The 27,152-nt window shown below is 37.7% G+C and overlaps 1 protein-coding gene across 14 annotated transcripts in view; it reads left to right on the top strand.

Moving 5' to 3' along the window:
• Positions 1-26,709, top strand: part of TLCD4 (TLC domain containing 4) — a 112,928-nt gene extending 86,219 nt beyond the window's left edge. For all 14 annotated transcript variants that reach the window (XM_078332571.1, XM_078332573.1, XM_054236572.2 and 11 more), the window contains 2 exons: positions 5,789-5,862; positions 23,208-26,709. In XM_078332571.1, coding sequence (XP_078188697.1) covers positions 5,789-5,862; positions 23,208-23,526 — 393 coding nt within the window. In that variant the 3' untranslated portion in view covers positions 23,527-26,709. The remainder of the gene's footprint in view (positions 1-5,788; positions 5,863-23,207) is intronic.
• Positions 26,710-27,152: the final 443 nt, after the last annotated feature.

Genomic DNA, 27,152 nt, shown 5'->3' on the forward strand with positions numbered 1-27,152 from the left:
TGCATAATAATGAATTGCTCAAATAGAGTAAGTTTTTTTTTTTTTTTTTTTTTTGAGATGGTATCTTGCTCTGTTGCCCAGGCTAGAGTGTAGTGGTGCCATCTTGGCTCACTGCAACCTCCACTTCCCGGGTTCAAGTGATTCTCCAGCCTCAGCCTCCTGAGTAGCTGGGATTACAGGCTTCCAACACCATGCCCAGCTAAATTTTGTATTTTTAGTAGAGATAGGATTTCACCATCTTGGCCAGGATGGTCTCAAACTCCTGACCTTGTGATCCAGCCACCTTGGCCTCCAAAGTGCTGGGATTACAGGCATGAGCCACTGCGCCCAGCCAAAGTTTTAAAAAGACTTATGCTAGTCAGTTTTCCAATAAATATTTCTGAAAGTTCTACCGTCAGCATTGGGATATAGTGGTGGTATCAAATGGCATTCCTAGATGCTTCCATCGATTGGTTAATTTTAATTCTCTCATTTTATATTTTATAAAGTGATGAAGACAATGATGGTAGTAATGGCGGCCATATAGTCCTAACAGCCCTGTGTAAATGTATTTACCGTTTGTTATAGATTTCTTGGGATAGGATCAGAGGAATTCAGTAATAGGCACAAGGTCACATGGCTAGTAAGGGCAGAGCTATAACCCTGGCTTGTCTTTCTTTTACACCACATCCTGTTGCTCCTTAGTTTGCTAGTGTGCTCGCTTCCAGATGTTTTACCTGCTTCCAGATGTTTTACCTCTGTTATGCAGGCCCCATATTCCCCTACCTCTTCTACTTGCTTATCCACTTTTACCAGCCTTGCTTCACTAATCTAAATGTATTCAGTGTTGGAGATTAAAACTTCAGACTTTTTTTCTCATAACAAATTTGATAACCTCTAATTCTGTTCCACTAATATCTTTATGACATTAAAATCTGGATGGTTTTCTCCTTTTCTTTTGGAATGAAATGTGAGTTTTTTTTCTTTTTCTTTAAGAGACAGGATCTCACTAATGTTGCCCTGGCTGGGCTCAAGTGATCCTCCTGTCTCAACCTCCTAAAGTGCTGGGATTACAGGCATGAACCACCATGTCCAGCCAAAGGCTAATATTTTCATAATCCTCTCACCCATTCAGAAATAGGCCTGAAGGACTCTTGGGATTTTGACTTTAGAGGTGATGTGCTTGCTTAACAGCACTGAGAAGGCAAGGTTCAACTCAGGAAACATGGGGCAGGAGCTGTGCTAGGCTTTATGGGTATAATAGTGAATAAGGCACATGAAATATAGATATTTGCAAGGAGCTAAGTACTCTAAGCAGAGAGATTGCAGAGACGCTTGACTGGGTGTTCTCTCAGCTAAGAGTTAAGGGGTCAGGAAAAACTTTTCTAGAGGAATGTAGCTGGTCTATGTTAAGATGCTGTGCAGTCCGAGGTGGGTGTTTGTAAACCTTTGCTCAGCACAGTTTCTAGCTCTTTGTGGCTGAGAGATCACTGGCCATTTGTAGGCTAGGAAAGCACTTCTCCCACTTTAATAGACCTTGGAATCACCTAGTGGGCCTGCAAAACACAGTTGCTGGTCCCTCTCCTCATGGTTTCCCCTTCATTATGTCTTGGATGGGGCCCAGGAATATCTATATCTAGCAAGTTCCCAGGTCATACTGATGCTGCTTATCTGGGAACTATACATAGAAAACCACTAGGCTAGAAATACTAGAATTAACCATTCTCTTTGGGAAGAGGAGAGAGGAATGAGAAGGGCCAGGATGTTATACCCAATTTTTTTTTAATTCAAGAGACAGTTTCCTCAAAGCATGGAAGATTTGCACTTTGTCCAAAGTTGTTTAGATGAACATAACATCAAATTTGTTATATTGACTCTTTTGATACTTAATGAAAATCATAAAGTCAGGTTTTATCTGATATTAATTTGGTACTTTGGTTAATAGTTATCGTTACTTTTAATTCTTTACCTTTTAAGGAGTTGGAAGAAGTAATCTTTTAAACTCTCCAAAAAGGTATTAGACATAGAATATTTCATGATTTTTTTTTATTTTTAAAGTTAATATTAACTAGAGAGAAATTTTTAGAATTTTTAAAAATTTTGTTTTAAGAAACAGGGCCGTGCTGTGTCACCCAAGCTGGTGTGCAGTAGCTCACAGAAACAGCCTGAAACTCCTGGGTTCAGGTGATCTTCCTGCCTTAGCCTTTTGAGTAGCTGAGTCAGACTACAGGTGTGCACCATTGCACCAGCCTAAAATGGTTTTTGAAATTTAAGGCTAAGGCTGTTGCTGCTATATTATTTTGATATTTTACATGACTTTTGGGAGTCTGCTTTAAAATACTTTATAAGTTGTATAAAAATTAATTTTGGTCTTTGGTCTCATCTTTGGAAAAACTATTTATTTGAAGGCTACAGTAAGAAATTTAGCAAGGATTCTGGCTCACCTTAGGAACATATTAACTCCTAACATTTTGCAGTAGTCTGGTCTGTCATGTTCTCTAAACATTGAACATAGTTATGTAGAATGCCACAGACTTACAACAACGTAAGAGAATTGTTAGGAAAAATAGATCAGAAGAAAAATCACCTTTGAGGAGAGAAAGTCAATGTTATGAACGAGAGAATTTATCTTAAGGAATAAAATGTTCACCTTTTTTTTATGCTTCATATTTATTACATGAATCTATCTTAGGGATTATAATATAAATATTTCTAAGATGATATTTCTAAGATGTTTATGTCTGGCTCAAGCAAGAATCTCATTAAAATAACCTTTTCCTTGCATTTTTTGTCCCCTAAGAGTCATATCTAGTTGCATACTATTTTCAGGTTCTACCTTGCCCTAATTCACTACAGACTTTATAGAGGTAGCAAAAAACAGAATGTTTTATTTCTCTTACGTTACTTGGATTGTCTATAATTGACATAATTACTTGTTATTTTAACATCTTGTTAAATATTCCAAGCAATTCTTTTGAGAAAACTCACCTAAACTTTGAACGAATCACCAAATTTTTTAATTAAAAAAGCACCCAAATACCTAAGGAGTTTGAAATGTAAATGGCAGTTTGTTCCTTATTATCTTTAAAGTGCTTCTTTATGCTGAATAAATTAGAGGGCTCAGACATTTGTGCTTTTCTCATCCCTCTGTTTTTTTAGCTGCAAATGTGATTTCTAGAATATCTTAAAATGAATTATTTATTATTTTTAAGTTTTTTATAGAGATGCAGTTTCGCCATGTTGCCCAGGCTGGTCTTGAACCTCTAGGCTCAAGCAATCCTCTTGCCTCGGCCCCCCAATGTGGGATTACCTGTGTGAGCCACCATGCCCAGCCTAAATGCATTCATAATAAAACAAAGATGAGAGTGGCCTGTTCAGAGCTTTCCTGGTTGTACCATTTTTACCACCGAAAATCCTGCAGCCCAGGAGACCCCTTCCTGTGGTACAAAAAAACTCATGGCAGCTATGATTTGCAGTTTACAATAGTGGATCATCCACTGATGCAATGCAAGTGTGATGCAATTGTGAGCAGTAACAATCTATCATTGACTTTGCCCATTGCATTAGCTGCTGTGATTTGTATTGACATAGTGTTAGTTTAACTTTCCACACTGTGAATACTGTGACTGCATTTTCTTAGAGTTCAGATAATGAAAATGAAAACAGTTATGATAACACCAGAGTGTCCCAGACATTACTTACAAGGAAAGTTATTGTATATGGAAATCTATCTGTTATTTTATATATATTAGTATATAATGATATGTTATAGACAGATGGAAAGACAGAAAATTAAATTAGGGAGATAGATAAGCAAAACAGAACATACTGCACAATAGACAGGAAAGAATTTGGGATTGGGCATTGTTATGGGTTGAATTGTGTCCCCTCCAAAATTCATAGGTTGAAGTCCTAACTTCTCATACCTTAGAATGTAACCTCAGTTGGAAATGGGGTCATTGTAGATGTAGTCAGTTAAGTTGAGTTTGTATTAAAATATGGTTTTAATACAAACTTAAATAACACTAAATAAACATTAAACATTAAATAAACATTAAACATAAATAAACATTAAAATATGGCCACTAATCCACGTTGACTGGTTTTACGAAAAGGGGAAATTTGGACACAGACATGCACATAGGGATAATGCCACGTGGAGATTGGAGTTAGGCTGCCATAAGCCAAGGAACTGCAGGAAGCTGGCAGAGAGTCCTGGAACAGATTCTTCCCTAGTGCCTGCAGAGAGCACATGACCCTGTCAACCACTTGATCTTGGACTTCTAGCCTCCATAACTGTGGGACAATACATTTCTTTGCTTAAGCCACCCAGTTTTTGCTACTTTGTTATATAGCAAACTAATATAGGCTTGGTGGAGGAGATGTGTGAGCACCTAAGGAGACTGTGTCTCACAAGTCTGGAATAAGACAGGCAAGCACATCTAAATTAATCTGCACTTCTTCCATCTTGTTTAAATAAAATCATGTATTATAACAGAAAACTAGTATAGAATAATAATTTCAAATAAATACTTATTCTTCATATTTCTGTGTTAAAGTAATAAAACCTGTGCACAATTCTGTCTCATATGTTGTTATGTCTTTGGACTGGTATGGGCTGTGCCCCGGTTGACTCTGAAAAGTTGGTCACCCCCTGTGCATACAGTACTCCTCCTGCCTGCTGTCTCTCTGTCTTTGGCCATCCCTCCTTCCTTCTGCCTCATCACACATTTCAGTATTGCTAAGGATAATGAATTTGTGATTATAAAAAGTTTTAGATTAACCTTGTTAAAGGTAGTTTTTAGAATCTAGTTTAGAATTTTGAATCCCTAAAATAATTTTCATGGATAAATACTAAAAATCATCAATTAAAAAGTTCACCTGTTTTTTAAAAAAATGTTTCATATTCTTCTCATTTGGAAGGCAGCATGATATAGCCAGTAGAAAAATAGTTGCCAAACTTTCATGTATATCTAATGTATTGGGATGGGGAGGACTGTTTTCTTTGGCATGTAATCATAATTCTGATTTAACTGCAGGTGCTGGAGTGACTCCATTTACTTGGTAGCAATTTTTAAAGTATATTAAGTAACATTTTTAGAGTGTATACTTTTGGTCTTCTTTCCAATGTTTACTAACTGTGCTAAACTTTTCATATTATTAAACTGGTGGAATGTATTGGGTATTATGCTTAAATTTAGAAAGATCCCAAAGATCCTAAATTTAGCTCTAGGATCTTCTGATTGGCAAATATATTTTTCAGAACAAACATGGTGGCACATGTTGTCATACTGGGCAGATATACGTCTGCTCACAGGCTTATGTATTGTTATTTAGGATAAGTGCTTTTTTGAGATTTTTAAGGTGCTTCCACTTAGTAATGGATATAAAAGTGAGTTCTTAATAGGTATTAAATTGTTTTAAAACTCCTCACCTTCTGAAATTCACCGTACTTTGTGATCACTCTTTTCTACAGTAATTTGAAAATGCCATCACTAATGGTTATTTACAGAGTTAACTTGTTCAGTGTGAAACAACTGCTTGAAGCCAATTTTCACAAGTGGACATTATATACATAAGTGAACAGAAGTGTATAATTTACTGTTTTTTAAAAATAATGTAGAATTCTAAGGATCATTCTGTATTCTCATGAAGAAAATCAGTTTGACAGTAAAAGGTATAAAACTTCTTGATCTGTGTTGGTATTGATTGTTATATTATGCTGAGAAGCTATTGGATATTTCTGTGATATTTGGGAATTTTGTTTAGAATGTTATCCTTGACATTGTGTTTTATGTTTATCATCCAGAAAGACGGAGTGCTGGCATACGTTGGGAATTTTCGCCTGCTTGCAGAGCTTTCCAGCCCGTTTGTGAATCAGCGGTATGGTATTGATATTGTCGATTATCTTAAGGTCATACTGTTTATTTTTAGTTTGGGCAGATCCTTTTCCGTGATCCTAAAGTTACTATATAAAAGATGTGGAGGCCAGGTGCAGTGGCTTATGCCTGTAATCCTAACACTTTGGGAGACTGAGGCAGGCGGATTGCCTTGCACTCAGGAGTTCTAGACCAGCCTGGGCAACATGGTGAAACCCCATCTCTACTGAAATACAAAAAAAGTTTGATGGGTGTGGCAGCATGCACCTGTAGTCCCAGCTACTTGGGAGGCTGAGGCAGGAGAATACTTGAATCTGGGAGGGGGAGGTTGCAGTGAGCAGAGATTGTGCCACTGCACCCCAGCCTGGGCGACAGAGTGAGACTCAGTCTCTTAAAAAAAAAAAAAAAAAAAAAAAAAAAAGCCTGGTCAACATGGTGGAACCCTGTCTCTACTAAAAATATAAAAAATTAGCTGGGCATGGTGGTGCATGCCTGTAATCCCGGCTACTCGGGAGGCTGAGGCAGGAGAATTGCCTGAACCCAGGAGGCGGAGGTAGCGGTGAGCCGAGATAGCGCCATTGCACTCCAGCCTCGGTAACGAGCGAAACTCCATCTCAAAAAAAAAAAAAAAAGAGGCAGTCTGTGAATCTGTGATATGAATTGTTATCACCATCATACAAATGAGGAAAGTGAGCCTTGGAAAGGTTAGAGTAACTTATCCAAATTCCCCTAGCTAGGAAGTGGTGGCACTACCTTTTAAACCCTGCTCTTTGCAGGACAATGATGCTTTATGATGCCTGCTTCCAGCACATTCTTTCACCCTCCATTTTGTACACTTCAAGATGAATGGTACACACTGCATCTTAGAATTTTGTTTATAGAAAAAGGTAAATACTACTCTGGCTCATTTTGGATCTAGTTCATATTCCTGACACTGACTTCCTCCTGTCCCCAAATTCTTATACTGAGATTATCCTAATGCCTCATTGAAAAACATAATATTTTTATTTTTTTAAATGTAAAAGGCTACTTTTGGCTGGGCTCAGGGGCTTGTATCTCTAAATCCCAGCACTTTGGGAGGTTGAAGCAGGAGGATTGCTTGAGGCCAGGAGTTTGAGACTAGCTTGGGTAACTTTGTGAGATACCATCCCTACACACACAAAAAGAGAAAGAAAGAAAATTAGCTGGGTGTGATGGTGTGTGCCTGTAGTCCTAACTGTTTGGGAGGCTAAGGTGGAAGGATTGCATGAGTCCAAGAGAGTGAGTGGTGAGTCCAGGAGTTTGAACTGAGATTCAGCTTGGGCAAAACAGAGAAACCCTGTCTGTAAAAAATTATTTTTTAAAAAGACTACTTTTATTTTAAATATACAACAATGTAAATAACAATTTGTAATATTGATAGCCATCACTGGGGAATTATTATTATTTTTGAGATGGAGTCTCACTCTGGAGTGAGTGAGGCTGGAGTGCAGTGGCACAATCTTAGCTCACTGCAACCTCCACTTTCCAGGTTTAAGTGATTTTCCTGCCTCAGCCTCTCAAGTATCTGGGATTACAGGTGCACATCACCACACCTGGCTAATACTTGTATTTTTAGTAGAAACGTGTTTTTGCCATGTTGGCCACTCTGGTCTTGAATTCCTGACCTCAGGTGATCCACCCATCTTGGCCTCCCAAAGTACTGGGATTACAGGCATGAGGCACCACACCTAGCCCATCTCAACCATTTTTAAGAATACAGTGCAATTGTGTTAAGTATATTCACATTATTGTGCAACAGATCTTTAGAACTTTTTCATTTTGCAAAATTGAAACTCTACCCTCATTAAATACTAAATCCCTCTCCTGCAAGCCCTAGACAACCACCTTTGTACTTTCTGTTTCGATTTTTATTAAATAATTCATATAAATGGAATCATACAGTGTTTATCTTTTTGTGCCTGGCTTATTTTGCTTACTCTAACGTCCTTGAAGTTCATCATGTTGTAGCATGTGACAGGATTTTCTTCATTTTAAAGACTGCATAATATTCTGTTGTAATAACACATTTTCCTTATTCATCCATCCATGGACATTGAGATTACTTTCACCCATTGGCTATTGTGAATAATGCTGGAATGGACATGGACATACAAATATGTTTTTGAGACCCTGCTTTGAATTCTTTTGGATATATTTCTAGAAGTGGGATTTCTGGATCATATGACGGTCCTCTTAATTTTTTGATGAACCTTCATACTGTTTTCCGTAATGCATATATCTTTTTCCGTTCCCATAAACAGTGCACAAGGGTTCTGATTTCTTCATATCCTTATCAACACTTGCTATTTTCTGTTATTCTGATAGTAGCCATTCTAATGGGTGGAGGTGATAGCTTGTGTGTGTGTTTTTTTTTTCTTTTCTTTTTTTTTTGAGACAAGATCTCTGGTTCCCAGGCTGGAGTGTAATGGCATGATCTTGGCTCACTGTAGCCTCAACCTCTCAGACTTAAAGGATCCTCCCACCTCAATATTCTAAGTAGCTGGAACTACAGGCCAGCTACTTAGAAAATTAGTGACCACACCTGGCTAATTTTTGTATTTTTTGTAGAGATAGAGTTTCGCTATGTTGTCCAGGCTGGACTCCAACTCCTGGGCTCAAGCAGTCCTCCCACTTTGGCCTCCCAAGATGCTGGGATTACAGGTTTGAGTCACTGTGCCCAGCTGGTCATGTGGTTTTGATTTACATTTTACTTTGATTCATGATGTGGAGCATCTTTTCGTGTATTTGTTGGCCATTTGTATATCTTTGAAGAATTGCCTGTTCAAGTTCTTTGCCCATTTTTTCCTTTTTTTTTTTATAAATGCAGTTTTGCTTTGTTGCCCAGTCTGGAGTGCAGTGGCACAATATCGGCTCACTGCAACCTTCACCTCCTGGGTTCCAGTGATTCTTGTACCTCAGCCTCCTGAGAAGCTGGGATTATAGGCATATGCCTCCATGCCAAGCTAATTTTGTATTTTTAGTAGAGATGGGGTATTGCCATGTTGGCCAGGCTGGTCTTGAACTCCTGACCTCAAGTGATTCTCACACCTTGACCTCCCCAAGTGCTGAGATTACAGACATGAGCCACTGTACCTGTCCCTTTGCCCATTTTTAAATCGGGTTATTTTGTTGTATTAGTTCCTTTTATATTCTGAATATTAATCCTTTATCAAATATAAAAGCATAGGTTGCTTTTCAGCAAACAGTCTGCTGACTGTTTCCTTTGATGTGAAGAAGTTTTTAAAGTTGATGAAGTCCCATTTGTCCAGTTTTGTTTTTGTTGCCTGTGCTTTCGATATCATATCCAAAAGATCATGGCTAAGTCTAATGTCCTGAAGCCTTCCCCCTATATTTCGTTCTAGGAGTTTCATTAGTTTGGTCTTATGTGTATGTCTTTAATTCATTTTGAATTATATATATATATATATATATATATTTATATATGGTATAGGGGTCCAGTTTCATTCTTAGAATGTGGCTATCTAGTTATTCCAGCACATTTGTTGAAGAGACTGTCTTTTCCCCATTGTGTAGTCTCAGTACTCCAGGGTTTGATTTCTACAACAGCTTTCTAACTGACTTCTCTAATTCCAGTCCTCTCATTCCTTTCCTCACAGTGTTACTGGCATCATCTTTCTTACATTCCACTTTCAATACCTTATTTTTCACTAAAAACTGCATCCTGTTTACACATCTGTCTCTGACTTCTGAAGTTCCCTGTGATGTGCTCCATATGTCTTCAGCCTCTTTTTTTAAACCATTCATTAGAATCAGTTTTGTATTCTTACTGTCTTATGTTCCTTTGGGTTTTTCTCATATTTCTTTCTTTATTCATATCCTCCATTTTCTCTCCATCTTTGAAAAATTTATGTATCCTTCAAGTCTTAGTCAAAGTCTAAAACCCAGGGCAGGCTTCTATGATTATATGTTGTCCTCTGTTACTTAGTACAGGGTTAACACAGAAAATTGGGATTATTCCACATCAGAGACACATGAGTTAAAGTGCCTACCCTGAATCAAGCCTCATGAAATATTTTGAAGATACTGGCCATCGGAGGCACAGGCAAAGCAGGAGGAAATACCTTCAGGGCCATTGACGGGGTCGCTAGGTCTGTGTGCATAGGGTACACTCTGGAACAAGATTACTTGTGAGGTTTCTTTTTAATAATAATTTTATTTTTTATTAAAATTTTTGTTGAAGCATTAGACCACCTGGGAACATGTGAGGTCTCTAAGTGATGTGTGCAGTTCATATCATTGACATACAACGAGGTCTCTTGGTGATAAAACACCTCCACTTAGTCTTGAATTACAAAGCTTATGTGACATTCTTGAGGGGGTCAGATCTCATAAACCTGTCCATTCCTGGGTCATATACCATAAGTAATCCTAGACTAAGTATGTTCTGCTAAAAGCATCCCATAGATGAAGCCTTTCCTGCTACAAATTTTATTAGTCTCTTTATCAAGAGGTCTGGCATTAATGTGTTACCAGGTGATTAGCCTGGATTAGCTGTCTTTTCTTTTCTTTTCTTCTTCTTTTTTTTTTTTTTTTGGAGATGGAGTTTGTTACCCACGCTGGAGTGCAGTAGTATGATCTCAGCTCACTGCAACCTCCACCTCCGAGCTTCAAGCAATTCTCCTGCCTTAGCCTCCTGAGTAGCTGGGATTACAGTTGTCCACCACTATACCCAGCTAATTTTTGTATTTTTAGTAGAGATGGCATTTTACCATTTTGGCCAGGCTGGTCTCGGACCGTTGATCTCAGGTGATCCACCTGTCTTGGCCTCCCAAAGTGCTGGGATTACAGGCCTGAGCCACTGCACCCGGCCCTTTTTTCTTTTTCTTTTTGTGAGGCAGTCTCGCTGATCTTCTCCCTACTTCTCTCTGGGTGAGTTCTTCCCTCCCAAGGTTTCAGCTCTTAACTATTTACTCATCTGGGTGGAAGGCACTATGCCTTAGTTTTGGAATCAGATAAATTCAAGTAGCAATTCAACTTTGCAGTTACTTGCTGTGAGCTTGGACAAGTTACTTATGACAGTCATTGTCTCTATAAAAACAACATATTTAATACTACCTACTTCTTTGTACTGTGGTCAAGTGTTTTCTTCTCTCAGGTGGCACGTTGAATCAACATGTATAAGGTAACACAACGTGTTTCCCTCTATGTTCAGTGCGTGGTCCAGCTGTCCACTTGGTTACTCCTGCTCAACATGGGTGAAGTGTTTCTTACTGTTTCTCCCTCACTATATTTAGTCCAGCATCAAGTCCTACCATATCAGCTCCTAAATATGTCTTGCCTTTGCCACCTCTTCTCTACCTTCAGTGACCTGGTTCACCATCTCTTGCTAGCTACCTTACCAGCTTCTAACTCTGTACTGTTTGGTAGAGTAACCACAAGCCACATATGACTGTTTCATTTAAATCATTTAAAAGGAAATAAAATTTAAAACTCCATTCCTTAGTTTAACTTTTGGCATTTCTAGTGCTTTATGGCTCCATGTGGCCATACACAGAAACTACAGATGTGTGTGAGCCACATACTGGGTAGAACATTTTCATTATTGTAAGAAGTTCTTTTGGGCAGTGCTGCTCTAGGCCACGTTGGCAAACCATGCGTGGCTCATGGCCAGACCCACTGCCTGTTTTTGTAAACAAAGTTTTACTGGAGCACAGCCATGTTCACTTGTCTGCTGATTGCTTTAACTCTACCATGGCAGAATTGCGCAGTTCTGACAGAGAACAGATGGCCTCCAACAGCTACTGCGTTAATGTTCACTATCTGGCTCTTAATGCAAATGGTTTTCCAGCCCTTGTCATAGACTATCTCCTGCCTCCCATCCCGTTCCCCTTTCATCTCTCTTTCATATTTTTATCTTCCAAAGTAAATATAATATATGGCTTTGTAGGAACCTACAACATAGCTTAAGAAGAAAAAAAAATATATGTAGCTTCCTTGGTTAAAGCCTCTCCGTGGCTCTGGCTGCTTACAGGATAAAATAGGAGCGCTTCAGTGTGACGCAGACAGCTGTGCAAGAAGAGCTGTCTTATCTCCTTCTACCACATGTCCCCTCAGACTCTCGTGTCACACCAACTTGTCCATTTGCTGGCAACACCTCTTGTCTTACTTGTTATTTAGGACTCAATTCAGAGATCATTTCCATCACTAAGCCCCATCTCTTTCCAGGCAGAGTTGGGTGCCTCTTATGTACGCTTTCATAATGACAACATATGTTTAATTACTATACTTACTGTATTTTATTGCAGAGTTCTCTCTCTTTTTTGTGTTTCCTATTTATCTTTACATTTCATTACGTCAAGGGCCAAATTTTGTTAAACTTTGCATGGTCCAGTGTTCATCTGGCATGTAGTAACCATTTGATTGCTTTTTGAATGAATGACTCCCAAGAGGTGATGAGTTAAGCTTCAGCAAATTCTCTTGATAAGATTCTGATTATGAGATTTTGAAGCAGGAGAAAGCTACCTTTGACACTAATAGGAACTTCCATTTTGTTTTTGATTGAAACTTTTTTAGAGAAATTAGAGGTAGTTTAATTTTATAATTTTATAGCAAAAAGTTATCCCTTTATCTAAAAGCTTTGAATTCTAAGATAAGAAAATGAGAACTGGGGTTAAAATATGAATAAGAAATGGTATCATTGGGCAGTAAAGAGATTGTAACAAAATTGAGCGCAGCTTCTTAATCACTGTCAGAATTTCCATAGTTAAGTTGTTTTCTTCATAGTTTGTGGTATTTTTATCTTCTCTCCGTTTTAGAGCTTTGTGTAATTTAAGAAGCCACATGGCATGCATGTGCTGGGGTACAGAGTGAAAAAGGACTGAAGTAGTTTAGACACCTGGGCTTCAGTGAAATTTCTGCTGCTGAGTTATGCCCACATACAGGTTGCTTTTGTATAAAGTAATTTAATGGTGCTAACTTCTTTCTTGCCTAAATGCTCTTAACTGTTTTCGAGAAACTGTATATATAAATAATATTACTTGCTAACAAATATTGTGTTAACATGTAATACTGTTAGTATTCAATGAGTTAATTTTGTTTTTTTGAGATGGAGTCTTACTCTGTCACCCAGGCTGGAATGCAGTGGCACGATCTTGACTCACTGCAACCTCTGCCCCCCAGGTTCAAGTGATTCTCCTGCCTCAGCCTCTTTAGTAGCTGGGATTACAGGCATGCACCAGCACACCCAGCTACTTTTTTGTATTTTTATTAGAGATGGGGGTTTCACTATGTTGGCCAGGCTAGTCTTGAACTCCTGACCTTGTGATCCACCCGCCTCGGCCTCCCAAAGTGTTGGGGTTATAGGTGTGAGCCAATGTGCCTGGCCTGCTTTCAACCTTTTACATATGTATATTTTTGATACATCATGTTTTGGTCATTGGGGAAACATTGGCTCATTGAGTTATGTAGGTCTTCTAAATCTTGAGCATTTATTAGATGACATTTAAAATAACCCACATTATTTAATATCACCGCAGATCTCATTAGAAAAGTGTTTAAGTATTGAAAGGCTGTCAGGCTCAGTTGCAGACACAAATTTTCCAATATTCTGGTTTTCATTTGAAAGTTCAAATTTTGTTGTTGGCATCAAAACTGTCAGTTGCTTTTCTTTATGTGACAAGCTCACTTCTTTTATTTTTGAGAGAGTGCCTACCAGATGGCTCAAGCAATCGTAGTTTATTGTTTTGTTTTTTCCAAGTAAAAATGGCATTCTATGGAAGAATGTGGTAGTTTAGCTTAGAGTTCAAAACATCACCTGAGGGTCTTTTCTCAAGACAACCATTTTACTCTGCAGCAGAAATGCCTTATGTGTACTTCCCATTTTACCATATAGAATATTAAAAAGACACATAACTTAAAGGACATTTAATAAAAATAATAAAATTAATAATTCTTACTGCTTCATTAAGGGTATTTCTAATGGAAACTTTTATTTATCTTTTTCTGGTTTTGTTTTTAACTTCAAGCCTGTGGTGGGAAAGGTTACAGCGGCTACTGATACTGTTTATTTGTGCTAAGATGCCAGCAGTTTTATTTACTAGTGCGTTGCACTATCAATACAAAAGTCAGCACAATGAAAAAAGGCAAATAACTTTTTTTTTTTTTGAGATGGAGTTTTACTCTTGTTACCCAGGCTGGAGTGCAATGGCGCAATCTGGGCTCACCGCAACCTCCGCCTCCTGGGTTCAGGCAATTCTCCTGCCTCAGCCTCCTGAGTAGCTGGGATTACAGGCACATGCCACCATGCCCAGCTAATTTTTTGTATTTTTAGTAGAGACGGGGTTTCACCATGTTGACCAGAATGGTCTCAATCTCTTGATCTCGTGATCCACCTGCCTCGGCCTCCCAAAGTGCTGGGATTTCTGGCGTGAGCCACCACACCCAGCCGGCAAATAACATTTTAATACTATTATTAAAATAATTTTATCTTGAAGACCTCCCAAAAAGGACTCAGGGGTCCATAGACCGCATTTTAAGACCTATCATTGATTGATATTTGTCATGTAAGGCTTCACAGAGAATGTGGCATGCACTCTTCAAATGTTTTAAGAAGTAGATGGTGAGGGAAGGGCCTTCAAGAAGAAAAGAAGGAACATAGGATTTTGAAAAGTGAAATAAACTTGCTATGGGAAAGTGAAAGTGTGTAGGACTGGTAGGATCAAAGAATATGTCTTAGGAGGAGGGTGGATAGACATAGAGGATGTCGAGTGCCTGGGAGAGCTGAATGAACTTGACACAGTGGACACTGAGATTTTAGTGGAGAAAGACATTCTGGAAAGAGCATTGAGTGATTCTAAGTTTTGATATTTGTAGGATAGATTGTAACACTGGAGACAAAGTTTTGGTTAGGTTATCCAGTTCTTAGTTGTGTGAATGAACAGTATAATTTTATTAGTTCAGAAAGTAAATAAGAGTCTATTAGGCTGTAGGACAAAAGAGAGATTTTAAAGAAAGAAAATGAAATTAGCAATGAATGGATAAAAAAATTAGAAATAAAGAATATGGACAAGTTTAAGACAAATCCTATATTAGATCCAGAGAAATGTGCCCATTAAAAGTGACAGGAAATTAGAAAGACTCAGAGGGAAGGTGATGAATTCAGTTTGGAGATAGTGGATAAGAGGACAAACGGCGCATCTGAGTGGAAATTTAGTAAGAGTTAGAGAGAGGAATGTTGGAATGATCAGAATAGAGGTGATATTTTAAGCTGTGAGAAAAGATGGTATTTAGAAGATTACCGTTAAATGTTTAAGATTGGAAAATCGGCCGGGTGCGGTGGCTCATGCCTGTAATCACAGCACTTAGGGAGGCCGAGGCAGGTGGATCACGAGGTCAGGAGATCGAGACCATCCTAACCAACATGGTGAAACCCTGTCTCTACTAAAAGTACAAAAAAATTAGCTAGCGTTGTGGCATGCTCCTGTAGTCCCAGCTGCTTGGGAGGCTGAGGCAGGAGAATTGCTCGAACCCGGGAGACGGAGTTTGCAGTGAGCAGAAATTGTGCCACTGCACTCCAGCCTGGTGACAGAGCGAGACTCCGTCTCCAAAAAAAAAAAAAAAAAAAAAGATGAAGAATCAGCGAAAGAAGAGTAGATAAAGGAAGGAATAATTTAGGAGTAGTAGGAGAACCAAAGTAATATGGAGCCGGAGGGAAACTTGTCTAAAATTCAGTTCTTAAATTCCTAACCTTCAGTGTTAATATTTATTAAGTACAAATGTTTACATGCCTGAAGGAATTACATTTGCAACTCAGATGTAAGTAGGGTCAGCTCACAGCCCAGTCCCTGCACAGAGTCCCAGAAACAGTACAGCATCCAAATCCTTATTGGAGTTTTTCCAAGGATGTCAACAAAGATCCAGTTTGTTACTCACAGAGTACTTAAAATTCCCTTCATTCCTCTTGGACGCACAATCTCTCCTGGACCCCACAGCTTTCCCAATGCGCTCTCAAACTTCTGACTCTCAACTTCTCTAAAACTCAACAAAGCACTGCCATCAAGGATAAATTATTTGTCCCTGTCCTCTTTTCTCACTTTTTTTTTTCTGTACCTGCAAATAGCCCTCCATTTTTTTCCCAAGTGTGAATTACAGCAAATAATTCCTAGTTTTTACACTATTTATAGTTTTTACACAATTTTTTTTAGTGAGTACGATAGCTCTACACTATTAACTTCCAGTAAACTCAATGGAAAGGTTCAAGTTTCTTTAGATGGGTAGGAGGAAGAAGAACTGCTGAATGACCAAAGTTAGAATTTTCTCTTTGGAGTTGAGGTAGGATTGTAGTAATAAATACACATAATTTGCTGTCTTTTATGGCTGTCTTAGTAATAACAGTAGATGGTGGATAAAAGAAAGCGTTGTTTTCCTCCGTCCTTCCTTCCCACATGCATGTTTTCCTCCCTTTCCCTATTTCCTCTCAGATTCAGTACACATCTTCACAAACTGTTACCCTTTATTTGTTGGAATGAAAGAATGTTCTAGTTAGGTAAGAAGAGGTGGATTCCAAAAAAATAAGTGATCTTTCTGCCATGGAAGAGGAAGGTAAGGAGGACAGTTATGTTATTGTTTCACCTTGAATTAATATTTGGGTTCTTTCCTTTGAAAGAAACTGGTTTAAAGACGAGACACTGATCAGATGGAAAAATTGGCAGAAGCTAACCCTGTGGTTAGGAGGAAGCAGGTGACCAGTTTCTTTTGTAGAGTTACAGTCATATCGTATTGAGTTTGGGAGTATAGTAAGAATGTCTGTGAATATGTCTGATTCCCCTTTCAAAAATATTGGCAGAGAAGAGAAGCAGTGGAAGGGAGGTTTTTGGATTAGGAGGAATTGAGCATGTTGGTAAAAGAAGAAAGAATCAATTCATAGATGGGGAGCTTGTCAGAGCAAGGGAAAGGTGGGTAGTTTATTGAATAAATCCTAGAAGGTGAGGACTCTTCCTCTGAGTTGAAAGGTAAACGTGCCTGAGAAGAAGTGTTGAGATCCTGAGGTGACAGTAGAAGGAATTCATGGTTGATAGACTCGAATGCAGTTGACCCTGAACAACCTGGGTTCGAACTGTATGAGTCCACTGACACATGGATATTTTTCAATGAAATTTGCACTCAGTGTACCTGTCTTTCCTGCCTTCCCTTCCAACTTCTCTTCCACCTCAGCCACCCCTGAGACAGCAAGACCCACCCTTCCACTTACTCAAGGCTAGCGAACGTGAAGATGATGAGAGTGAAGACCTTTACAAAGATCCACTTTCACTTAGTAGCAGTACATATATTTTCTCTTATTTGTAATTTTTTTTCTAGAAAGTAACATTTTCTTTTCTCTAGCTTACTCTATTATAAGAATACAGTATATAATGCAAATGACATAAAATATTGTTAACTGACTTTATGTTACTGGTTAGGCTTCTGATCAACAGTCAGCTACATGTAGATAAGTTTGGGTGAGTCAAAAGTTAAGCAGTTTTCAACTGTGTGGGGAGTCAGCACCCCTAACCCTGGTGGTGTTCAAGAATTAACTGTATCTCAGTAATAGAAGAAACTAGATACCCTGATGGGATCGAGAGACAGAAGTGAATGAGGAAGGGAATTGACTTGAATGACAGGACAGGTTTGGAAGCAATTATATGGGAACTATGGAGTTACAGGAATGTCAAGTCAATTTGAGAATTCTGCTGAAGTTCAAATCTTTTTAAAATTACATTTGTGCTATTTATCTTAATATATCAAGATTGGTGGGTAATAATATTTAGTGAATCTACAGTATGGGGGAGTTCTTATCTGTGTCATGGCAGCTTCATAGCACAAAGGAAGTAATTTCATTTATCCCCATTTATAGAGATAAAACAAACATAGAGTTCAATAGCAGAGAGCTAAGACCACACAGTTGCTCCATGGCAGAACCAGGCTTTGAACCCAGGTGGCCTGAATGCAGAGCACCCTACGTACTCTTCACGTTATTCTGTATTGCCTAAGGAAAGCTGGCTTGATGAAACATTGGAGATCAGCAAAGTTCGTGGGTTAGATGAAATGGCAAGAGAAGGGAGGGTGCTGATGCGTGTTCTGAAATTAACTCGGAGTTTGGATTAGGTAGGAAAGGAAGTGAAAACATGGAGGCTGATAGAGAGGGATTTGAGGATTTGAAGGTCAAAGCAGTAGTTTAGGTGAGATTGGGTAAAGAGAAATATGGAAGGCTTACAATTAGAGAGGAATGTGTTCGTTGAGGTATAATACTCCAAGGCAAAGAAATGAATGGCTGAAGGAGAAGGTAGGTCTTTGGAGAAGAGAAGGCTGGAGGATAAGAGACCTGGATTATAGACCAAAGAATGTGGCTATTACTGTTTCAGTGAAGTTTTTTCTATTTGCAATATTATTTCATTAATTTGGCTATTGCTGTCTAAATAGTCTCTCTTTTAATTGTCTTGTATAATTTAGCCCTTTTTATCCTACATATACTTACAAAATGTAGTATTATCCTATATAAATTATTTGTATTTAATATTTTAATCACTCAATACAATATTTTCAGGCTTTTTAACTGTTAATTTTTAGTTTCTTAGGTTGAACAATTTTAGCTTAATCATGACTAATTCAGTTAAGTTGAATTTTAAGATACATAGATGTGTTTTACTGCCTTTGCAATTTGATCTCTAAAACAATGATATAAAATTAAGCAAGGCAGTTTTTTTTTTAAGGAAGAGAAAGTAGAATAGAGCAAACATTCACTTAACTTTTTAAAAACCTTTTTATCTTTAGAATAGTTTTACAGAAAAATCGGAAGGATGATACAGAGGGTCCTCGTGTACCCCACACCTGGCTTCCCCTATTGTTAGCATTGTAGATCAATATGGCGCAGTTGTTACAATTAGCAAACCAGTGTTGATATCTTATTGCCAACTAAAGTCCATACTTTATGTGGATTTCCTTAGTTTTTTTCCCAGGTCCCCTTTTTCTGTCCCAGGTTCCCTTCCAGAATGCCACACTACATTTAGTTTCATGTCTGCTTAGGCTACTGTTGGCTGTGATCGTTTTTCAGATGTCCCTTGTCTTTGGTGACCTTGATGGTTTTGAGGAGTACTGATCAGGTGTTTTGTAGACTGTCCCTCAATTTGGGTGTGTCTGATGTTTTTCTCGTGATTATACTGGGGTTATGGGGTTTGAAGAGGAAGACCACTGAGTGACAGTACCATTCTCATCACATATTAGGACTGCTTGCTGTGAACGTGACTTATCATTGTTGATGTTAAGTGTGTTTACCTGACTGAGGTAGTGTTTGTCAGGTTTACACCTGCCCTCCCCCTTCCTCTTCTATATGGTGCTCTGGAAGGAAGTCACTGTGTATATTAGTTTGCTGGGGGCTGCCATAAAAAATGTCACAGTCTGGGTGACTTAAATAAAAGAAATGTATTTTCGCACAGGGCTGGAAGCTGGACGTCCAAGATCAAGGTGCTAGCAGGGTTCCTAGTGAGGCGCCTCTCCTCTTGCAGAAGGCACCTTCTCTCTGTGTCCTCATACGGCCTCTTCTCTGTGTGTGCATGGAGGGAGACAGGGAGAACTTTGGTTTCTGGTTCCCTTCTTTTAAGGGCACTGGTCCTATCGGATTAGGGCTTGACCCTTGTGACTTTATTTGACCTTAATTGCCTTCTTAAAGGACCTATCTCCAAATACAGTCACTTTGTGGGTTTAGGGCTTCAACATAAGAATTTAGGGGGAAGCAGTTCAACACATTACAGTATACATAGCCCACACTGGAGGAGTAGGAGTTTATGCTTTACCTTGTTGAAGGTATGTTTTCTACATAAATTATTAGCAGTTATTATGAACAGATTTGTTTCCTCTCTCCCATTCATTCATTCATTCCTGTCGATATTGACTTCTGGATATTTATTTTATGCTTTAGGTTGTAATCTGATACAACTTTATCTGTTTTCTTGTTCAAATTGTGAGTTTTGGACCTGGAGAGCTCATTCAGTTGGTTTCTGTGTTCCTTTGAATAAAGAAACATAATTTTGTTTTTTGAGTACTTTCTTAATCTCTGGCCTTAAATGATACTCCAACAGGTTCATATTGTATATTGTGTATTCTCTGTTCCCAGCCCTAAAATCAGCCATTTCTCAAGGAGCCCTAGTTATCTTTTATTGGAGAATGGTATTAGAAGTCAACATGTGGACGCTGTGTCTGCTCATTGTTATGGAGGCATCATTGTTTCTATGGCCTTCTAGCTGACAGAACTTGAAAATATGCTAACCTGTGTATACATGTATCCATAATTATTTCTGTATGTATGCATCTATAGCTATATCCAGCTACAATGAGTCCACTGTTTCCAAATCTAATCCAGTATCTCATGGAAAAAAATCTAGCCTCTTCTTGCTTATCTGAAACTTTTTACTCCAACAATGAGAAATCCGGTTCCCACTATTTTTCATCAAATTTATTTATTTTTTCAGTCCTGATACACATGTATAATGGTTTCAGAATTGCTAATTGTTTTTGCCACGAGCTAGAGTGCATGCCTGTATACAATTTCTTTTGCCTTTGTCTTACAGTTCCATTCATCTTCGAAGTCACTTAGGTCAGCACCTCTTTTGACCTTACTCCTTTCAGGGATGTTATGTCATGCATTTGTAATAGTTAAGAATCTGTTGTCACAGTCCGCATTGCATCCTTGCATCCCCCAACCTCCTAATTGATTTTTTTAAAGTTTTATATATATCAGTTTCACTTTTTGTGTACGTGTATGGGTTTTGGTAAGTGCATAATGTCACGTGTCCACCACTGTAATATTAGGCAGAATAGTTTCACCATCCTAAAATATCCCTACTCAGCCTTTTTCCACTCTTCCTGAAACTCTGGCAACCACTACTCTGTTTTCTGTCTTGGTACTTTTGCTTTTTCTAGAATGTCTGTAAATGGAATCTACAGTATATGGGATTTTCAGACTGGTTTCATTTACTTAGCATTTTAGATTCATCCTTGCCATTACATGAATTCATGGTTTATTTTTATTGCTAAATAGTATTCCATAATATGGATGTACTACAATGTTTATCCATCTTCATGGCTCTAGTTATTGGTAGCTAGGAATAAAGCTGGTATAAACATTTGTGCAGTTCTTGTGCAGACATAAATTTTTTTAATCAGTTGGAAAAATACCTAGGAATGTGATTGCTGGTTTGTACACTATGAATATGTTTAGTTTTATGCCTGCTAAAATGCCTTCTGAAGTGGTCGTACCATTTTGCATTCCTACCAGCAATGAATGAGTGTTCCTCTTGTTCCATATCCTTGCCAGCAATTCTTATTTTCTGTTTTTTGGGATTTTAACTATTTTAATAGGTGCATAGTAATATCCCATTGCTAAAATTTACACTTTCTTTTTTTTTTTTTCTTTTTGAGATGGACTCTTGCTCTTGTTTCCCAGGCTGGAGTGCAATGGCACAATTTCATCTCACTGCAACCTCTGCCTCTCCAGTTGAAGAGATTCTCCTGCCTCAGCCTCCCAAGGCATGGGCCACCACGCCCAGCTAATTTTTGTATTTGTAGTAGAGATGGGGTTTTGCCATCTTGGCCAGCCTCCTTTCTCTCTCTCTCTCTCTCTCTCTCTTTTTTTTTTTTTTTGAGATGGAATCTCGCTCTGTCTCTCAGACTGGAGTGCTGTGGCATGATCTCAGCTCACTGCAACCTCCACCTCCTGGGTTCAAACAGTTCTCTGCCTCAGCCTCCTGAATAGCTGGGATTACAGGAACTTGCTACCACACTCGGGTAATTTTTGTATTTTTAGTACAGATGAGGTTTCACCATTTTGGCCAAGCTGGTCTTGAACTCCTGACTTCATGATCCACCTGCCTTAGCCTCCCAAAGTGCTGGGATTACAGGCATGAGCCACTGAAATTTGCACTTTTTTTTTTTTTTGAGACAGAGTTTTATTCTTGTTGCCCATGCTGGAGTGCAGTCACACGATCTCGGTTCACTGCAGCCTCTGCCTCCTGGGTTGAAGTGATTCTCCTGCCTCAGTCTCCTGAGTAGCTGGGATTACAGGTGCCCACCACCATGCCTGGCTAATTTTTGTATTTGTAGCAGAGATGGGATTTCACCATGTTGGCCAGACAGGCCTCGAACTCCTGACCTTGTGATCTGCCTGCCTCGGACTCCCAAAGTGCTGGGATTACAGGTGTGAGCCACTGCGTCCAGACTACACTTTCTTAATGACAGTACCGAAGATCATTTTTGTATGCTTATTTTTCATCTGTATATCTTTTATGTACAGGTGTTTGTTATGCTCTTTTACCAGTGTTTTAATTAGGTTGTTTTCTTATTGTGGATTTTTAAGAACTCTTTGTGTACTTAGTATACATGTGCTTTATTATATATTTTTTAAATATTTTTTTCCCAGTTTGTGGTTGTCTTTTCTTTAACTGTGTCTTTCACAGAGCAAGTTTTAATTTTAATAAAGTCCAGCTTACCAACTTTTTCTTCCATGAATGATGCTTTTGGTGTAGTTTCTAAAACACCACCACCAAACGCAAGATCATGCAGATTTTTTTTCCCTGTTTTCTTCTGGAAGTTTTATAGTTTTGCATTTTACATTTAGGTCTATGATCCATTTTGAGTTAATTTTTGTGTAAGGTGTGAGATCTTTGCTTAACTTCATTTTTCTGCATGTGGATATACAGTTTTGCACAGCTTGTTGAAAAGTCTTTTTTTCGGCCGGGCGCGGTGGCTCAAGCCTGTAATCCCAGCACTTTGGGAGGCCGAGATGGGTGGATCACGAGGTCGAGAGATCGAGACCATCCTGGTCAACATGGTGAAACCCCGTCTCTACTAAAAATTAAAAAAATTAGCTGGGCATGGTGGGGCGTGCCTGTAATCCCAGCTACTCGGGAGGCTGAGGCAGGAGAATTGCCTGAACCCAGGAGGCGGAGGTTGCGGTGAGCCGAGATCGCGCCATTGTACTCCAGCCTGGGTAACAAGAGCGGAAAAAAAAAAGAAAAGTCTTTTTTTCTCCACTGAATTATTATACTTTTGTCAAAAATCAGTTGAGTATACTTGTGTGGGTCTATTTCTGAGCTCTTTTCTCTTCTATTGGTTTATTGATTCTTTTGCCAACACCATGCTGACTTTATTACTGTCGCTTTATAGGAAGTCTTGGAAATAGGTAGTGTGAGTCCTACAACTTTGTTCTTTTTCAGCATTGTATATGCTCTTCTAGGCCCTTTGTTCCTTGACTGAATTTTAAAAATTAAAAACTAAAATAAAAATGGTTAGTTCTCAGAGATGCAGTATGAAAGTGATGTTCTTTAATTCATTTTTCAGGTGGTTCTTTGAAGCTCTGAAGTATCCCAAGTTTTCCAAAGCTAACGTTATCAATGGAATACTCATGACAGTAGTGTTCTTCACCGTGCGGATTGCCTCAATGCCTCCTCTTTACGGCTTCATGTATTCTGTGTATGGAACAGAACCTTACATAAGGCTTGGATTTTTAATCCAGTGTTCCTGGATCATTAGTTGTGCTGTTTTGGATGTGATGAATGTCATGTGGATGATCAAAATTTCAAAAGGTTGCATCAAAGTCATCTCTCTCATCAGACAAGAGAAGGCCAAAAATAATCTCCAGAATGGAAAACTTGATTAAAGGAGTGCTACTGATAAGCAAACTTTGTTACTACCCAGCATTATAACTTCTGATGGGATGAATTCTTGGCATGTTCTTGTGTATCTTTATTAATTATAATTGTTATTCAGGATTTCAATGTCATTTTTTAACCTTTAGAAAAGAGAAACTGAAATTTACTTTTCATCCTGAGACGTCTTTTCTGCCTTTCTTTTGCTTAATTTATAAGCATGGATAAAAATCCTAAAGGCTTAAATAAAAATGATAAATACTGTGGTGAATCTTTTGAGAAATCTCTTAACCTGCATTGGTATTTTTCTCTGTGAAAGATGACTATGATAATCTGGTACAATTGGTTTTATGTCACCAATTTTGCTGAAAGAATGGGAACTGCTTTTAAATCTGTAAATAGCTCTTAATATTTGTTGTATGTACTCTTTTCTTACTATGGCTGCCAACACCTGTGTGGGGTTTAATTTCTATAAATTGTTGGCATGTTCTTCTCAGGCTATTCAGAAGTAATAACATTTTTCATTTCAGACATGCAATCACCTATTAATGATGAAATATTTTACCACTTTGGGAATATTTAATTAGTCATGGAAAATACTTCCCGCATTTTAAGAGTTTTCAAATATCACTTTCTTATTTTGATTTTAGCATTTTATCAAATTATTGCTTTTTTCTTTTACAGTCAGGCTTAAGACAGATTATGAGACACCTCCTTAAGAGATGAATTTCTTTTTCTAAAAATGCATGTCAGTAGTGGATTATTTAGGCTAATAGAAGGAATCATTAAGGAAAAAAGCTTTAACACTATCCCTATCTGCTTTCCTTGCACTTTTTTTGTGTGAAAAACCTTTTCTGTTTGTACAGTCTTCCCTGAGTTCTGAACCCAGCATCATCAGTACCAAAGTCTTATGCAATACATATTTATTATGCTCCTGAAATAGGCCTCTTCTTGATGAGACCCAAACTATTACAAAAAATCAGTATTCATATTTTACTCACAATTTACACCCGTGCTTGCTTAGTTGGCATTTTAGTGCTTTGAATTTCTATCTTAAAGCACAGAGAAAAATAAGGTAACTTAATCCAAGTATCCTATCATCAAAATTATTGTCTGATTATATGAAGATAAACGGCGACTCTCCTGTGTGTATGTGTGTTGCCTTTACTTTGCAATCCAAATATAGAATTATATATTTATTATTGCCTTTATTTATTTTTTAAGCACTTGACTTTAATGATTATTCTTACCTGAGAAAGAAACTTAATTCAACCAGTGATGAATACTTGAAATTAATTGAACTCATACCAAAAGATCTAATCCATTCAGTTTCTCAGTTTGAAGGAGAATATTTGACTCACTTTCATTGTTCATGCTAGCCGAATATAATCAAGACTTTTGATTTGATTATCCAATCAAGATAGAGCCTGATAAGTTTTAAAATGTTTAAAGAGGATAAAATCTCAGTCAATAACTAAATGATTAAATGAGATTGATTGGCTTATACTAGGTACATTTATTTGTGAAGGAATTAGTGTAAAATATAGTTATTTTTAAAGCAGCTAATAGTACACTGATAATTTGTTGCTAAATTTAGTGCTGTCCACATCATAGGCGCTTAAATATGTACTGGTTATCTAGAGGCGGGTAGGAAAGCAAGTGATTTTATCTTGTTCTTACCTTTTTGCGGGAAAAGTGGCTTTTAAAAAAAGGATAATACTTATATAATAAAACTGTTTTGGAAATCCATTCTTTTAGCAAAAGACCTTGAGATAAATATTTTTTGACTCTGGATTTTTCTATAGTTCCGAACAGATTTTAAACCCACTATCAAAATGAAGACAATATAAAGCTATATTAGTGAGTCTCCATGTAACAATTTGTTTTTATAGTTACTGTTTCATGCTTAAAACTTTATTCTTACTTTCATTAACATTACCCTTCACTGGTATAACTACTCACAAAGTAAGTATCTTTAAAATATCAAAATTTTGAACCAAAGTTTGTGATTCCCTTGTTCAGCAATCCATCTTATGCTGCCTGCATGACAGTTAATTCAACATCCAGATTAAATATCCTAAAGTGGGTTCTATATATTTCCTCATACAACAGACATGGAATGGAAATGCCACTACAAACTGCCCTGCTACTTTAAGTCTGACCTTTGCAAGAGGTACAGTTTGCTGTTCTATGATTGTATTCACCTACCTAAAATACAGATGAAGACAGAACATATCATTTACTAAACGATGAATTTTTCATTTATTAAAAACTTTTGCTAGACATTTTAAATATTAAGTATTTTGACTACACAGATTAATTTAAATGATTCAGGCTTTCTGATATTTAACAACTCTATTAAAATCTTTATAGAAAAATTAAAGCAAATTGATATAAATTTTTAAGCAATTCTATTTTTGTAGAAAAAAATGACAACCTGTAATTATAAAGTTCTTTGAATGTGTAGTATCCTAGAAAATAAAGCTCTCGTGAAACTTAAAAACAAATGAAAACCAACTAATAGCATGCAAGATCATAGATCCTGCATTAAATTTTTATTTGTGAAATGTTAAAAATTATGAGCTTTAGCTTATAAAGTTTGCCTTCTTATGTATGTCTAAAGTCTTTTAAAGGATTATTTGCATTTATATAAAACTTGGAGTTATATATGAGTGCAAACAAATTAACCTCTGCTCAAGTATGTTTTGATACCCTCTAGTAAGTTGAATTAAATTTTTATCCCAACTGTTTTTTTGTTGTTGTTTCATGGACTAGCCTTATGTTAAGTGAAATAATAGTTATGTTGTTACCACCCTTGAGAGTGACTCTGATATATTATGGATGACCCAGGACTGTCTTAAAGGTCTAGTTTTAAAAACTGCCTAGTTTGTAAGTATTTGAATCCAGTTCTTTTTTGAATTTTAATAATTTGACTCACAATTTTTGCTACACGGTCAACTTTTAAATTGTATACTTCCTCCAAGGCACACTGGGCGTTTGGAGAATGGTTCCTCACTGGTGTGGAGAGCCAGGTTTACTATTGGTTGCACCATCTGTTATCAGGCTTGCAGACATGTTTTTCTTCTGGAGAAACAGGGGAAAGTGTTGTTGCAGTGTACGTGTTTCTTCTGTGTCATTTTTAAGGGAAATAAACATGTTCCAAAAGATGCTATTAAAATAAATATTTGAACGACTTCTGTTTCTAGGTTGCTCTTAATTCCAGACATTTAGATTGATGTGCATTTGAATGGCTTTAAGTGGTTTAGTCTATTAGCTGAAATGGAAACATCAATAATACTTAATAAAAGTTTATGTATTTTTATGTGTTTTGGATTCCATAAGACATGAACTTAGATAATTTTATCAAAAGTAGCACAGTGTTTCTCAGCAAGTGCAAGCCAGCATACAGTGAGACCGTTCCTGTGTCTCTGGGTGCATATAGACCTTCCTAACCCTAAACACAGATCATTTAAATACAAAAGCTACTGAAAGTGAGTCCTGCTGCAAAACACATGTGATGTGTGTAGGAACAATGAAAAGCTAGAGGGTCTAGAGTTAGAGGAGGCATTGAGAGTGCTTTTCCCTGAAATGCCCTGATAGTCTTCCCTCCATCTAGAAGTTTTCTCTTTGAATTCTC

Source organism: Callithrix jacchus, chromosome 7 (genome assembly GCF_049354715.1).
Source record: "Callithrix jacchus isolate 240 chromosome 7, calJac240_pri, whole genome shotgun sequence".
NCBI classification, from domain to species: Eukaryota; Metazoa; Chordata; class Mammalia; order Primates; family Cebidae; genus Callithrix; species Callithrix jacchus.